The sequence below is a fragment of the Anoplopoma fimbria genome, chromosome 22 (assembly GCF_027596085.1).
Source record: "Anoplopoma fimbria isolate UVic2021 breed Golden Eagle Sablefish chromosome 22, Afim_UVic_2022, whole genome shotgun sequence".
Lineage (NCBI taxonomy): Eukaryota > Metazoa > Chordata > Actinopteri > Perciformes > Anoplopomatidae > Anoplopoma > Anoplopoma fimbria.
This window is the reverse complement of record NC_072470.1, coordinates 7,776,481-7,791,291: the sequence shown is the minus strand read 5'-3', so window position 1 is coordinate 7,791,291 and position 14,811 is coordinate 7,776,481. Positions and strand designations below refer to the sequence as shown.

Sequence of the window (14,811 nt, the reverse complement as noted above, 5' to 3'; positions counted from 1 at the left end):
GGACCTGTTATTGTTATGAGAGGAATGATTAATTACATGATAAACTTCCTATTATTTTCGTTTTTGTTTTTTTTTGGGTGGTGGATGATTGAATACTTTGCAATGAATTGTAGTTCTGATTTGTTTTGGTAGCTCCTTCTTTAAGTTTTATCATCCTACTTATTTACCATTAATCAATATTCTTATTCAGTTTCATTTTAAAAAAAAAGTTGCCTAATATAATACATTACATTACAGTCATTTAGCAGAGGCTTTTATCCAAAGAGACTTACAATAAGTGTATTCAACATAGAGAACTACTAGTCACCAGAAGTCATAAGTGCATCTCCTTTCTTAAACAAGCATCTAAAAGCATAAACCAGAGCAAAAGTACAAACTAATACCAAACAAACTAATAATATGAATACAATAAGTGCAACAGACTAATAAATAAGTGAATACAATAAATACAGTAAGTGCAACAGACTAATATGAATACAATAAGTGCAACAGACTAATACGAATACAATAAGTGCAACAGACTAATATGAATACAATAAGTGCAACAGACTAATATGAATACAATAAGTGCAACAGACTAATACTAAATAAGTGAATAATAAGTGCAACAGACTAATATGAATACAATAAGTGCAACAGACTAATATGAATACAATAAGTATAATAGCTACTGTTGTTTTGTTTTAGAGAATACACTACTTTTATTCATTATATTATTTTAAGCCTATATGTAAACAAAACTTAAGGTAGCCTGATAGCTATTATTGTTTAATTGATATCAGTTATTATACTGGCAGCATAAAACGTGAACTTTATAGATTTAGTTAATCTGGTTTACATGACGTCAAGCTGGCACGTGCGTCACACGTGGAGACCACATTAGGGGTTCAGACATCAGGGGACACTTACTTCCTCTGCATTGTTCTTGTAAATTCGTGCCATCTGCTGGTCGGTCGGTGAAATTACACCCAAACATGGCAACCCAACGTCCAAATAGGGGAATGAAGTTTTGTTCTCTTCTGTATTTGGGAGTAAATTGGATATCTTGTAATCTATTGCAGTCACAGTAGTTTATAGAAAGCGCAAAGGTTGGACAAACTGTGACCTCCATGATGGGGAACACAACCAGCCATATTAACAACTATAGATATGTTTATGAATTTATTGCATAGTTATATGATTCAAATAGGAGGGTTTAAAAAAAAAAGGGTAGACTCCATTCGTCACAGAGTCACGGTCAGCAGAGGTGGACACACCCGTAAACTCAGCATAGCATGTCATTCTCACATGAGCACACGCAGTTTCACTTCACTTTGTGAACATAACTGACGACTCCTTTAAACACACTTTACAATGTGACTTGTTTCATCTTATTTATCTGTTTCAGTCAGAGCTGCACAAATCCAGACGAGAAGAGAAAAGCTGATCAAAATGATGACGTCCTCACATGAGTCATGTTGATCCGTATCAAGATTGAGCTTTGTGAGTGGCCTCGAGTGCTTTTTGCCTTTCGATTTTAAGTTTAAGTTTTAAGTATAACACTTTAAAACTGGCCTTCAAACAGAATGGTGTGACGGTCAGTGTTCTTGCAATAAAAAAAATCAAGCCAAGTCATACAAATGACTGTGCGTACAGCACTCTGAACCATAAGATAATGCCATTTGAGAACATCACTTGAGAATTTGACCCACATATGTTTGGTTTACATCAGCAGGACTCAAAAATGAAGAACACATGGGGAGCTGCCACATATATGCAGAGTTTCCTGGTTATATTCCACCGGTGTGAACAATGTTTCCAAAGCTGAGAGAAATTCTCGGCAGCTCTGTGTGACTTCTCTGCATGTTTCATTAGAGGCAAAGTGACAAATGTGGAGACTTGTTCAAACAGCAGGACGTCAGAATGAGGCTTCCATTTGGCATTTGACACTCTAGTTGTGCCCCTTAATTTCTGGCTGTGTGTAACGGTGAAGCTGAAAAACAGCAACAACAACAAAAAAAAAACATATTGTAGAGAGAGTTTGTATGCTCAGACTGAAAAAACAAATATTTATGGAGCAGTACACATTCTGGACAATGCCCGGTTGAAAACTTCCTGAGTTCACACCAATCCGTTCAAGAATAGAGGTTTTACGCATGAATGTTATCATTGGATGTTGAGTGGAGGACAACACGGGGAAATGAAATCACATTGTTGCCATTTTTGATTTCCTTTGACAGGAAACATAGAGCTCGCCCAGCGTCACGCCCTCACACGCAGCTGGTCTGCGGTGGAAATCAGGCTATAGGCTAAATCCATCTCTGTCCCCAAGTGGATTTACTTGTCCTGGCTTCCTTCTTTCCATTTCACAACATGGTAAGTGACGATGCAGACTGGATGGTGTGACTAACGGGCTCTCTCTTCATCTGTTAGTCATCAAAAGAAGTTCATCAACCCAGACACAGTGATCTGTTTACTGCAGTAGAATCTCCACTGACAGACTTCACAATGAGATTACGGGAGTACAGTGGGTGTGAACATGTGTTGCGTGTGCTTTTTTTTTCATTAAAACTCCCATTTATCTGCCTGCTGCTGCTCACCAACTGTATGCAGATGAATCCAGAGATGGAGGGTCTGCCCCACAGTTTACATTCATGTGTCTGTCATTCATTAGTGGGTTATCAATGATCTCTTTAAGGAGGCCTATCTCACTAATCATATATTATCTAGAGATACAACATCCAGGGTTCTTTCTGAATCAAAGCGGCACATAAATAACTGTCCTATAATTATTCCTACACTGCAAGTAAGTACTGTAAAATAAAAATAATAATGATACTCCAAATGAGATTTGATGGGAGGAATATGAGATTATATCTAATAATTCATCATTAGAAGAGGAAGTTTTGTTTTTTCCTTTTGTTGTTGTTGATTTCTGTCCCTCCCCCCTTTTTTCAGTCCCAGTCTTTGTCCTCATCATTTTTTGAATTTCGTCTCTAAAATAATGAAATATGATATTGTAGGTAAAAAGGAAACAACTGAAGTACATTTACATCTTTTCTTTGAATGTCAACCTATTGGTTTTGGCTCTGTGAGGCTGTACTATTAGACTGCAAATGCTAATATTGGCATGCTAACAAGATCACAATTAAATGTTAAAATGCTGATGTTTAGCAGGTAAAAATATTTGCCATAAAAACATTTTAGTTCAGTGTGTCAGCGTGCTAACATGCTCACAATGATAATGCTAATACACTGATGTTTAGCAGGTAAAATGTTTTTCAAAAAATAGTTTTTTATAGATGTCTTTTAATTGTATTTTATTCCTTTAAACAAGCAGTGAAACTTAAATATATTGCAGTGCTCTCTCTGTATTAAAATTCCTCTTAATAGATAACTTTGCTAATTTGATATCACAAGAAATGAAAGCTCCTCCCGGATATTTATACATTGTTATTGATTCCAATCTGTGAGGATAAGTTCAATGGTACCCAACATTTTTTAAGGTATGTCTATTTACAATGATCCATACTTCTGAGACCGTTTTATTTGAACAAATTCTGTTGCTTGAAGTTGCTTAATTAACCAGTGGTTCACAAGAAAAAAGCAAACCTAAGCAAAACATCAATTATTTTATCTTATCTTCATTATAGATTATAACGTGACCACTTGTAGAGTCCCATCCCCCTGGTCTGGAGCCACTGGTTTAATGCACTCAAGGAGTTATTTTTGGTCCACACCACTCCCTCAAATACTAAAACTCAATAAGTGATTTACTACGTTTCCCAGAAGACCCTAAGTGCCCTCAGAGGACTAACATGCACATCAGCTAAACAAGGAGGCGGAGGGAGGAACAGTGACAGGGAGTGATGAGCAGGAGAGTGTGACTTTCCAGCAACACTCTTGTGTCTGCATGCCGCAGGGTGAAGATGGACGACAGTATAGCTGATCACCAATGTCTATACTGGATCCTATAGAGAGGATCAGTAGCTTATGAGGATTAGAGGCTTTTTTTTTTTTTTTTTTTTTACAAATTAATTGCTATACCCTTTTAACATCCATGTGGTTTGGGAAGAGCTTCATGTTGCAGACCGGTTCACCAGGTTACCTGGCGTGTACCTCAACCACAACCACAATCACCACTTATACCACAAAGCATTCACACAGTACAACCAAAAAAACAAAAAAAAAAACAGACATGCAAAGTGATGTCACATGACATGGGCAGGGCCTGTAGGTGTGGCATCTCGCCCTGCTAAACAGGGATTACATGGGGAGAAGTACCTCTCTGTTCCTTTAACACTTAAAAATACAGAAGAGAGAGCTAAAAGAGAATGGGAAGACTCTGTGCACACGGGTGAGTGTAACAGGCTATGGGCACATATGTAATCAATGAAGTGTTTATGAATATAGGGAGCATGTAGGGAGCATGGAGTCTTTTAAAAGCCACTAATCCCTCTTAGAGGAGAAACAGTGTAAGCTTATTTGGAACTAAGCATTACTGCTTGAACAGCATGGCTGAGGACGCAAAGGGGCTGCATGGGTATTGTCCTGTTTGAGTTAAGATACATAGATTGTGGATGAAAAGGACTTTTTATGGATTCATTTTGACATAACTATAGAGCAGACTCAGTTTATTAGAAAAATAGCACCGGTGATTATTTGGCTCTTTGAACCTACTGTTGATATACTGTACTTTTGGAAGAAATCATTTATTTATTTAGCTCTCTTCATTACTTGTATTTAGTGGAACTAGTATGAATGTGGTAAAAAAATAAAATAAGTAGTAAATAAACCAGGCTATGCTTCAAAATAAATACATAAAACAATCAATGAACAGCTCAATTAATTCATTATTCCAGCCTGACAAATGTCACGTATTTACATTTTTAATATTGCTATGTCAACATATGTAGGCTGAATCAACACGCAGCTGTTCTCTCTCGCTCCGGTGAGTCCTAGTATACAGACACACCGAGGGGCGTCGGCTTCCAGCACGCTGTGTGACGGGACTGCTACTGTGCAGTGATAAAGAACTACAAACAAAAGGTCAAAGGTGAAGACAGAGAGAGTGTCGAGGCGAGGAGTGAGCTTTTGATTCATAAGAAAAGCGTCGGCTGACTTTGGAAGTTGCTCCGTAGTTTGCAAACATTTGCGGTTGTGACCGTTCGTTTTTGGGGGGAAATTGGACTGTCAGGTGGCTTTTCAGGTAATAGTTGACATTTTGCCATATGTCTTTTATCATTGTTTTTTTTTTATATCATAAAAGTAATTTTAATGCAAGGAATAAATGTGCATATTTGCTGATTTTCCTCTTCTTTTTTACTAAAAAATACACTGATTTTTTTTTTTTAGGTTTTAAACTTTTACATTTACACTATTTTCTTATGTTTTTTTTAACGTGCAAAGTAATAATCAATACAACTAAGATTAACATGTAATGAGAGGAAAAGTTAGTAGTTGCATTCTTACGGTTAATAACATTATTTTTTTAGGTTTATATATGGGTGTAAATCAAATTCTTAGAGCAGCTGTAAGACATTTCAAACTGGCAACCCTGCAACCAACTGTATGGTGTTCCTGCAACTCTCTTTAGGCATAATCTGGGTGTGTGAGATCATATGATGTATGTTTTTTCCACGAATCACTGAATTGTGTCTTGACTTTTCAGGAGGTTTACCTGACATTGCGAACAGCATCAGATCTGGCGAGGCTTCTTGACCCCCTGTTGAGATGGACGACCAGGAGAATCCACTGGAGAGAGACCACTCCCTGTCTGTGGTTCTGCCGGGGGGGCTGGAGAAGAACGCCACGGTGCATGGAAGGTGGGCCACATTAACAAGATTTTGTTTCTAGGGTGTGCACAGAGAGCAATTTATATTCTATTATCTTATATATTTTTTGGTATATAGTTAAATTTACATGAATATAGGCAGTATGGCTTCTCAATTCTTACATTGGATGCTTTTTTTTAATGCACTTGACACGTCTTGGTCCCATGCTAGTTTATGTTGCATCATGGGAAAGATAGGATCCAGGGTTTCTTTGGAGCCCTGGGTATTAATAGGGGCTTTAATCAGGATCCCTTTCTTCATCTTGTCCCTGGCAAATCCCAGAGAAGTGCCCCTTAAACCTTGTCTCGGTCTTGGCAGATGGACTGATCTCCTAAAAGAACTTGTTAATCTTTATTTGCATATATATAGAGAGAGATATTGGCGTTGTTTTGCATCCAGTGTTGGGTCTTTTCCCCTTTTGGAAAGTTCTAGTTTGATGATAAACTGCTTTACTTTGAGAATTATGAACTCCATACAATGAGAAGATCTTGAATTCTAAAGTTATTTATTGTCACTTGTTCTCTTTTAATTTCCGCCTCTTAATAGCAAACCAGTGATGGACTTGCTGGTGACCCTCTGCGCAAGCTACCATCTCAATCCGTCCGACTACACCGTTGAGGTTCTCTCCCCCAACAAGAACAACATCGGCTTCAAACCCAACTCTCCCATTGGCTCGCTGGACGCGGATACGATTGTGCTGAAGCCCAAAGGGATTGAGGAGATCAGGAGGCCTTACATGCCCGAGGTAAAAACGAGGACAGAAAGTTGTTTTCATCAAGTCAGCGGACGCAATTTTTAAGGGAAATCAATATTTATCTTGGTGTATTTTAAGTAGACCTTCATTCCGTAGTTGAAAACCCAACTTCCCCTTTCAGGCGTCTGTACGTCTGTTGATCAACTACAACAAGTCCCATAAGGCCGTGGTGCGGGTGAATCCCCGGGTGCCCCTTGAGACGCTGCTGCCAGTGGTGTGTGACAAGTGCGAGTTTCCGGTAGAAACAACCGTCTTACTGAGGGACTCTCAGTCCAGAGAGCCGCTGGACCTGACTGAGACCTTGAACGACCTCGGGGTGAGGGAGGTGTTTGCCAAAGACACGGCTGCTAAGGAGCCCGATGGCCACCAGCACCAACCCAGCACGCCTGAAGCAGGTTTGTCATGTTGCATTTCCACTGCATGGTACAGCTCTGCTCTACTCGACTCACTGCTTTGGTTTTCTATTAGTAGAAGGTTTGGATAGTACCTGGTACTGTTTTTGTTAACACCACAGTCGTGGTTCCAAGTGAGCTAAGCTGATACTGGAAGGTGGTGTTAAAACCCTGGAGCCAGCTGATTGGTCGGTGAGAGAATCGTCACTAAAACCCGCTGTTTTTTCAATAGCGAAACTACCGTCAATAGCAACAAAAAAGCGACAAAACTACGGCAAACACGTCACCGCAGAACTTACAACGTTTTTTTCTACTTACATTGTTGATATTAACACTTTGTGAACCCAAAATCGACACCACAAGGTTTGTTTTTTGGCTTAATTTTGTAGTTTTGGTGCGATGACAAAAGAGTTCAATGTAGCTTATCTATAAGAATGTTTAGAACAGCTATTCTTAACCAAGGGCAGGCCTTAGAGACATCTAGTGGGCTGCAGAGGTACTGCCAAATGATTAGCTAATTCTATTTCTATCTAAATGTGCTCAAGAATTCACATCAATAAAAAACATTCAATTAAAATACATAAAAAAAAATGTGTTAAGACACCTTTAGCCTGTTAGCTAACTAATGTTAGCTTGGGTGCAGTGACACAAAATGGAAAAGTGAGGAAAACAAAAGCAGAAAAGAAGAATATTGCTTTCAGTCATCACAGCTGACAGAGGCAACACATATTTACATCCCAGTTAACTTTCTTCTTTCACGTTTTTTTGTATTTAGGAAGGTGTTCCTCGGACATTTATTAAAATCATTTTAAAAGTTGGCCTAAAGGGAAAAAAAATCTTGATTCTTCTGTAAAATCTCACCCGATAATGCTTTGTTTTCTGTCTTAAAACAGGTGTCACGCCAACAGAGGTCATCTCACCACCTCCACCACAAGGTAACACATTCATGCACATGCACATGCACAGCCTCAGTGTTAACCACCCTTTCTGCTACAAACCTGTGACTGATCTTTTCCTACAACATAGACCTGCCAAAGAAGGAGAAGAAACAGAAGGACAACACCGGACTCCTCAGCTTATTCAGAAAAAAGAAGAAAAAAGGCGAAATGGTATATAGTATGTTGTCAGTTTGCTTGAGATAAGTGAATCTATGCTGCTGCTTGTTACCAAACATTTAAATTCCTCTTCATAGAGAGGAGCAGGGAGTGTCCCAGCTTCTCCTGGCCGCAACGCACAAGTGGAAGTCGGTGTTTCCTCTTCTAACACACTGCCAGCAGATATGCCCAAGAAGAGACGAGCCCCTCAGCCACCCATGGGCGCGTCCCAGAGCGTCCCAAACAACCTCAGCACCTGTCATGTCGAAGGATCACAGGTGGGTTCTTCTTGGTCTTATTTTTTGTTTTTCTTCTTCTTCCTTTTTTAACAACTTCCACCAATTAGATTCCAATCAAATCTGATGGAAAATTAGAACGTGGGTCACTTCCAATGTCTCCCAACCAATAAAGAAACACTGAATCAAATAGGATGTAATTTAATGTCTTTGTCTCTCTGTAGAGGTCTGCAGAATCCACCTTAAGGAGCACCAAGAGGAGGGCCCCACGTCCTCCCTGTGCAAACACTGAGGTTAAAGGTAAAACCTCCATTGATGATCGATGATCGATCCTTTGAGCTTTAGTGTTTGAGATTTAGAAGAGGAGCTACTGGAACCTACTACTGGACCCATTTTAATTATAGTGATTGAGATATGGAGCCTGCCAGCTCAATAAAATTGGTGTTGAAGCTATTTTATGGTATAAATGTGAAAGTGAGGAATTCATTTTTTTTTAATATATATATATATAATTTTTTTCACCTGTGGAAAGAGTTAGAAAAAACAAAACTTTAGGCATTTCATTTTTCAGAATGTTTGTGGTTGAAATAATCATCTCGGCCACAAGAGGCTGCCACTACCCCATATTCTGAATGGGACTAAAAGCATTCATGTTTTCTTCCAGTCGAGTTTCAATTTACATAATTTGCTAACACAAAATATATGAGCTTTGTGTTTAGAGTTCATGGAGACATGAAAACTCACCTGGGAGGAAACATGAATGATTTTAGTCCTATTTAGAATATATGGAAGTGGTGTACCCCAGCCCCTTGTGGCCGAAATAAGTATTACAACTACAAACACTTGATTCTTAAGCTCTTAATTCATAAATAGGAGAGTAAACAATTTAGATGATAGATCAGACTTATATATGCATCACCAGAAGTTTTTCTCACTTGCCTCTCAGAGCTTCCAATTATAAAATGTAATATATATAAATTAGCTTTAGTACCATACTATATGATAGCCCTTGCAGAGTTGATCCCACTGGTGAGCTTTCTGTTTATTTTGCCATGTACAAGTATTGCGAAGGCAGCATCATTGACATAGCAGGCGATCTGAAATATGCTGGTATCATAATCCCAATTGACCTTTTACAGTATTCCAGTGGAAATCAAATGGGTTTAGAGCGGGTTGAATTCTCATATCTGCCAAATCCTCACGGCTTCAGTCGGTGCCTCGCGAGGTCAAGTTAAATCAAGATTATAATGTCAGAGCGAATACCATCAAACAGGATGATTTAGCAGTTAAATCTTGGCAAGAAACGCACGCTTTTTATCAGTCGGAACAATTTAACCCCGTTCAGGGCAATTAAAGTGACCCGGAGAGATCGTTCATAGAGCACGCCGGCTTCAGTCTGTTCCAAGATAAACCCCACTATTGTCCGAGCTTTCATTCCCTTGTATTAGTCCGTCTGATATGCTTTTTTTCCCCCTTCTCCACCTGGGTTCAGTTTCTCTCCGTCTTATGACTGACGTGCTTTCAGCGACTTTAACGGACAATGACTGTTCTCTCGTCAGACGTAGCTTATAAGGGGATCTGTAATAATGTGAGAAACACTTAATTTTGAAAAAAGTGAAGGAACAGAAAAGGAAAAAGTTAAGTGTAGATTTTTACTGTGGTAATTATCGGACTAGATTGCCTTCAGAGGTGTCTTGGTTCACTCCCTTGTTTTCTTTTAGCCGTGATAGAGCAACACACTGAGTTGGTTTCAATTATATGCTGATAAAAACAACAACAACTCCCAGCCAAGAGTTGATGATCACATTCCTGATCCTGTCCTCCTACACTTACATAAACATGTTCTGAAGGTTTTCATCATTGGGAGTTTCATGAGACCTAGCTGCTAATGTTTTGGCGTTGTGTTTGTAGGAAAGCGTTTCAGACTGAAGATGCTGCCCTAAAGCTTTCTCTCCTCCCTGCTTACAGACTCTGTGTTACCTGAACGGGGTGATTGAGGGCTACTCCTCCTGCTGCTGTCTCCTTTCCCTCCTCCTCCTCCTCCTCCTATTCCTCTCCTCTTCGTCCTCCTCCTGCATCGGCCTCTTCTTCCTCCTACCCGTCTTAGTGGCTTTTTTACGGATGTCTGTCACTGTTGCCTGCTGCACTTCAACGCTGTTTATTTGTCCTATTTTTCTGATTTTTTTTGTGTTCTGCTTTTCCTGCTTATCAGTTGTTTGTTTTTCTTTCTTTTTTTGTCTTAAGTTGTTGTCATTTGTTTGTGTGATTTCCTTTCAATGAGTTACATGTTGTAAACAATTTACTGTGCCTTTTACTTAAAAAAAAAAAAAGAAAGCCATATCAACATTGGTATTTGGTTAGTTAATTAGCTTTTGAGGTACATCTATAAGCTATTATTATTATTATTGGTGTTGTTGCTAATATTATTAATAATATACATTCAGCCTCATAAATAAATATTATTAATTTTATTTATGTTTATTTTTTAATTATTATTATATTAAATGTTGTCTTTCCATAAATCATGTTTTTGTGTTACATGTTCATTTCTTTCTCTGCTAAATCATTTCTACCTATTTATGTTTTACATATATTTATGTTTCGTTCTTCTGATGATTCACTTTCTCCTGATTTTCCAAACGTTTTACAATTTCATGAGCCTGTTTTATTCATTATTCATTCGTATTTTCTATTATTACAATAAAATTGGGAACAACTCATTTAACTTGAATATTTTATTTTATTCTAAAAGTGTCTTTTTTAAAAGTGAAAAAAGCTGAATTGAGTCACTGGTCCTTCTGAGCCCAGTATTCCATGTGTTATTTGTATATTTTTGTATATTTAAATGAGAAATATTGGTGTTTACTGTGGAGAACTTCTATTGGAAATATAGTCTTTTCTTTAAAGGTACATTCCTCAAAATTTACCCTCTGGTTTCCATTAATGTGAATAATTCATCCTCTCCTGTTTCTCCAGGGACTCTAGACTCATTAAACGCCGTTGAGGAGCTGACAGAAAGTGACGAGTCAGACTCTGTATCACCAGCCTCATCTTCATCATCACCCTATCCATCACTTCCGCGTCCCTCCTCATCCTCCTCGCGTCTGTCATTCGCTCATCTCCACGAAATGAACCTGCCTTCGTTTCGAGGGAAGGACCTTTCCGACGCCCGCTGTGCTCTCGCCAAAATCCTGACATCCTCTGTTTCCAAGGGAACCCTGGTCAAGCATTTGAGGAATTCTGCCAGCTTCCCAAAGTTCTACAACGGCTCCTCCTTTATGACCCAGAGGTGTTCAGATAACGGGCTCTCATGTGCACAACCTGAACCCGTCTTTACGTCCAAACTCCCCACCGAGCACGAGTGGGAGGATCCCCCACAGAGGAGGGGAATGACCACGTTCAAGGTGGTTCCCTCGAAGATGCAGAAGACCCCCGATACAGAACTCACTCCGGACCAGATAACAGTAGAAGAAGACCCTGAGAGTGAGGCTTCTCCTGAGGCTGAGAGAAATCCAACTGAGGCTGAGGGGGATCCACGTTCTCCTGACGGATCAGAGACTGGAACACCTTTGCAGAGTCCAGAACCATCCTTTCAGGAGATTCCTGATTCTACTCCGCCTCCGGATGATTTAGAGATCCAGGAGGGTCCAGGCTCACCTGTGTCTGAGGTCGGGGACACCGTTGAAAATCCGACCGAAGAGGATGAACCTGAAGTCACATCTGAGGTGACACCAGCAGACTGCAGTGATGGAGAAGTTACCAGTGAGGGTCAGGAGGATGAGACTGAATGCCAAAGCCCCACCGAGATGTCTGGAAGTACAGACATGGACCGTTGTGGTTCATACACTGAGGAGAAGGAAGAAGAAGAGGAGGAAGTGGTACAGGAAGAGGAAGAAGAAGGGGACTGCTTCCCTCCCCCTCCTCCACCTATCTTATTTGATGAACACATAGAGGAGGAAGAGGAGGGAGAAGATAGGACAACTTCCTCTCCGCCATCTTCTCTGCCAACAAGTCCTACCTCCAATGGGCAAACTCATGCATTCAGCAAGGACCATCAGCCCACTTCTGGCCACGCCTGCTGAGCCCACAGTGGCACCGAAACCTCAGGATAAGACGAGTGCGGCCCGGTCCGGATTTGCACAGGCAGTGGCATTGGGCGTGCAGAGGTCCCGTCTCCACAGCGGTGGGAAAGGTTTAGGCCCCCAGGCACCCGAGGGTTCGCACAGTACACTTCCCTCACCACCCAGGTCCACATACCAATACGGTGAGTACCGCTGACCCCTTGTTTTTAGTTGCATAGCTCAAGAGTAGGGCTGACGATATATCTATAAAGCGTCTTCATTGTGCAATAGTCACAACGCAGGACAAGCATTGTCAAGTAAATTAAAGGGGACATATTTTGCTCATTTTTAGTCTCAGGTGGTATTTTGGGTTTCTATTAAAACATGTTTACATGGTTCAATATTCAAAAGCCCCTTCCTGTTTACCACGCTTTGTCAGTGTGACCCTTTTGCCGCGTCGTAACCAATGTGTTTATGATGAAATTGCTCAGTTCTTTATAGCTCTATCGTCTTTTTTGTACTCAAAGTGCACCCGATTCATGCATTTATCTTTAAAATGTACAACATTTTCTAAACCAAAAACAGGTACTTTGTCATCATCTGGTGAAAATGTATTTTTTTTTTAAATATATTATTTCATAATACATATCTCAGAAAAAGAAAATAGTCAGTTTTATCCCGGACTGTGCAGGCCTACTTTAGAGTTTAGTTCTGTATTTAGATGTGATACAAATAAACAGGAGTCCACCAACACTGAAACAACGCCTCCCAGGAGAAAGAGATCATCTGAAAATAGTTGATCCACATGAACACAAAATTTCCTTCCAAAGTTTCGCTCATGACATTATTATTCTGAAACTTCACAGTACCTACAACATTACTGAATGTTACACGGAAGAAACATAGACAAAGAAGGAATATCCATGTACTGTTGAGACTTTTTTGGCATGGAAACAGAGTGACACACACGGAGACACTGAATGCATAATGACAAGTTTATTTCTGGACATTTGATGTCTGTGACTGTGTCTTTGTAATTCCTGCCTATAGAGGAAAAGCAGCAATGTGACTATGTCTCTGTTTGTTGTATCTCTCTCTGCTGCAGGTGCCTGACCGGCTTCCTCACAACTCTTTGAACAGAAGTCCTTGTTTAGGTTGAGGAACAACAGCGAGGACACCACGTGAGCTCCAAATAACTTAAAAAAAGGTCAGCTGGATAATTTGGAAAAAATGGAGACTGCATCAGTTTTTATGACGACGAGCAACTTGACTTGGTTTCTATGATTTGTTTTTATTATTTATCTATTTTTGTGAAAGACACCTTGTTGTCCAGTTTTATGTTGAACATTTTCCGTTTTCATGGAAGCCAAACATACAGGACACGAGTTGTTGAAGGGACAACATCCTGTTTTTTTTTCTTTACCTTCCTATTTGAATTTTCACTGAAGACGTGCCAAGGGCGGACACACAGTTTTTGTTTGTGTGAAACAAAATAAATTAACTCTTATTGGTACAGGTTTATTCTGTGTTTGTGCCGCAGTTAGTTTTCTCCCTCGGGGGTGTTTAGTTTAATGCTTTGAGACATGAAGAATGCAGTAAAACTTTTTCTTTTTTTGCCACCAGGTGGCAGAAGAGTATTGTTTCTAAAGAAAAAATATATATGGACAATATTCATCTGTGAGGTTCATCATATGAGTTCTGGTGGATGCATCACATTATGTGACACATTATGTATTATTTTAAAAGAAATATTGTTTTCTAATAACTGAGCTTATATGAAACGTTATTCTAATATTTAAGTCTATTGAATGTCTGTCTGTCACGTCCATTTCAATTTTTCCCAGAATAAAAAAATCTTTAATGGGGCCCTGAGTATTTCCTGCATACCCAACATCAACAACTGATGTCGGAAGCATCGGTTTAACGCCCAGGCGTCTCTCAACACCTTCCTGAATAAACTCAGTCCACTCTGCTCACATGCGCACACTGCTGTGTCTTTTAACGGACCCGCTACCTCGGGGCAACGCTGCACAGCTATGCTTGGGTGCCAAAAAGAATCTGCGCTGCTCCACGTATCGATCCGGCCCTGGCCTTGGGAGGGGAGAACAGGCAGGGAAGCTGTGTGCGAGGTAGAGACCTAGCCAGAACCGCCTGTGGCTAAAGCTCCACGTTTGCCAGGGCCTGGACTGAGTGGGCTCGCTTCAAGACTTTCTCTCTCTCTCTCTCTCTCTCTCTAACATTCCTTCTCCACCTGAGGAGAGAGAGGGGGGGGGAGAGAGAGAGAGGGAGGAAGAGGAGGATGGGTTTTGCTGGTGGATGATGGGAGGTGACCGTTGACCCTGTCGTGTATCCACGGCGCTCCCACCCCCCCTCCCCCAGAGGGGGCGCCCGGCCCTCAAGGGCACAGCCGTGTCACACTGCCGTTGTCATGGAGAATGCCATTACCGCCCCTAAGGGAGAG

General features: G+C 40.3%; 1 protein-coding gene across 2 annotated transcripts; it reads left to right on the top strand.

Moving 5' to 3' along the window:
* Positions 1-4,249: 4,249 nt before the first annotated feature.
* Positions 4,250-14,188, top strand: cobll1a (cordon-bleu WH2 repeat protein-like 1a). 2 transcript variants are annotated; one of them, XM_054623917.1, is made up of 10 exons: positions 4,250-4,336; positions 5,651-5,804; positions 6,360-6,558; positions 6,689-6,962; positions 7,853-7,894; positions 7,986-8,068; positions 8,152-8,331; positions 8,514-8,589; positions 11,266-12,553; positions 13,456-14,188. In XM_054623917.1, exons 2-9 carry the CDS (start codon positions 5,713-5,715, stop codon positions 12,369-12,371), a joined length of 2,052 nt encoding a protein of 683 aa, XP_054479892.1. In that variant the 5' UTR covers positions 4,250-4,336; positions 5,651-5,712; the 3' UTR covers positions 12,372-12,553; positions 13,456-14,188. The 2 variants fall into 2 exon arrangements, with proteins under 2 accessions (XP_054479892.1, XP_054479890.1); XM_054623915.1 differs by lacking the exon at positions 4,250-4,336 and adding an exon at positions 4,961-5,188.
* The last annotated feature ends 623 nt before the right edge of the window (positions 14,189-14,811 follow it).

What these genes read in the sequence shown, in the direction of transcription:
- cobll1a (XM_054623917.1), top strand. Translation starts at nt 5,713, where the DNA reads ATGGACGACCAGGAGAATCCACTGGAGAGAGACCACTCCCTGTCTGTG. An exon ending in GGAGGCCTTACATGCCCGAG is followed by an intron (nt 6,559 to 6,688) that starts GTAAAAACGAGG and finishes TTCCCCTTTCAG; the next exon opens with GCGTCTGTACGTCTGTTGAT. An exon ending in TGCAAACACTGAGGTTAAAG is followed by an intron (nt 8,590 to 11,265) that starts GTAAAACCTCCA and finishes CTGTTTCTCCAG; the next exon opens with GGACTCTAGACTCATTAAAC.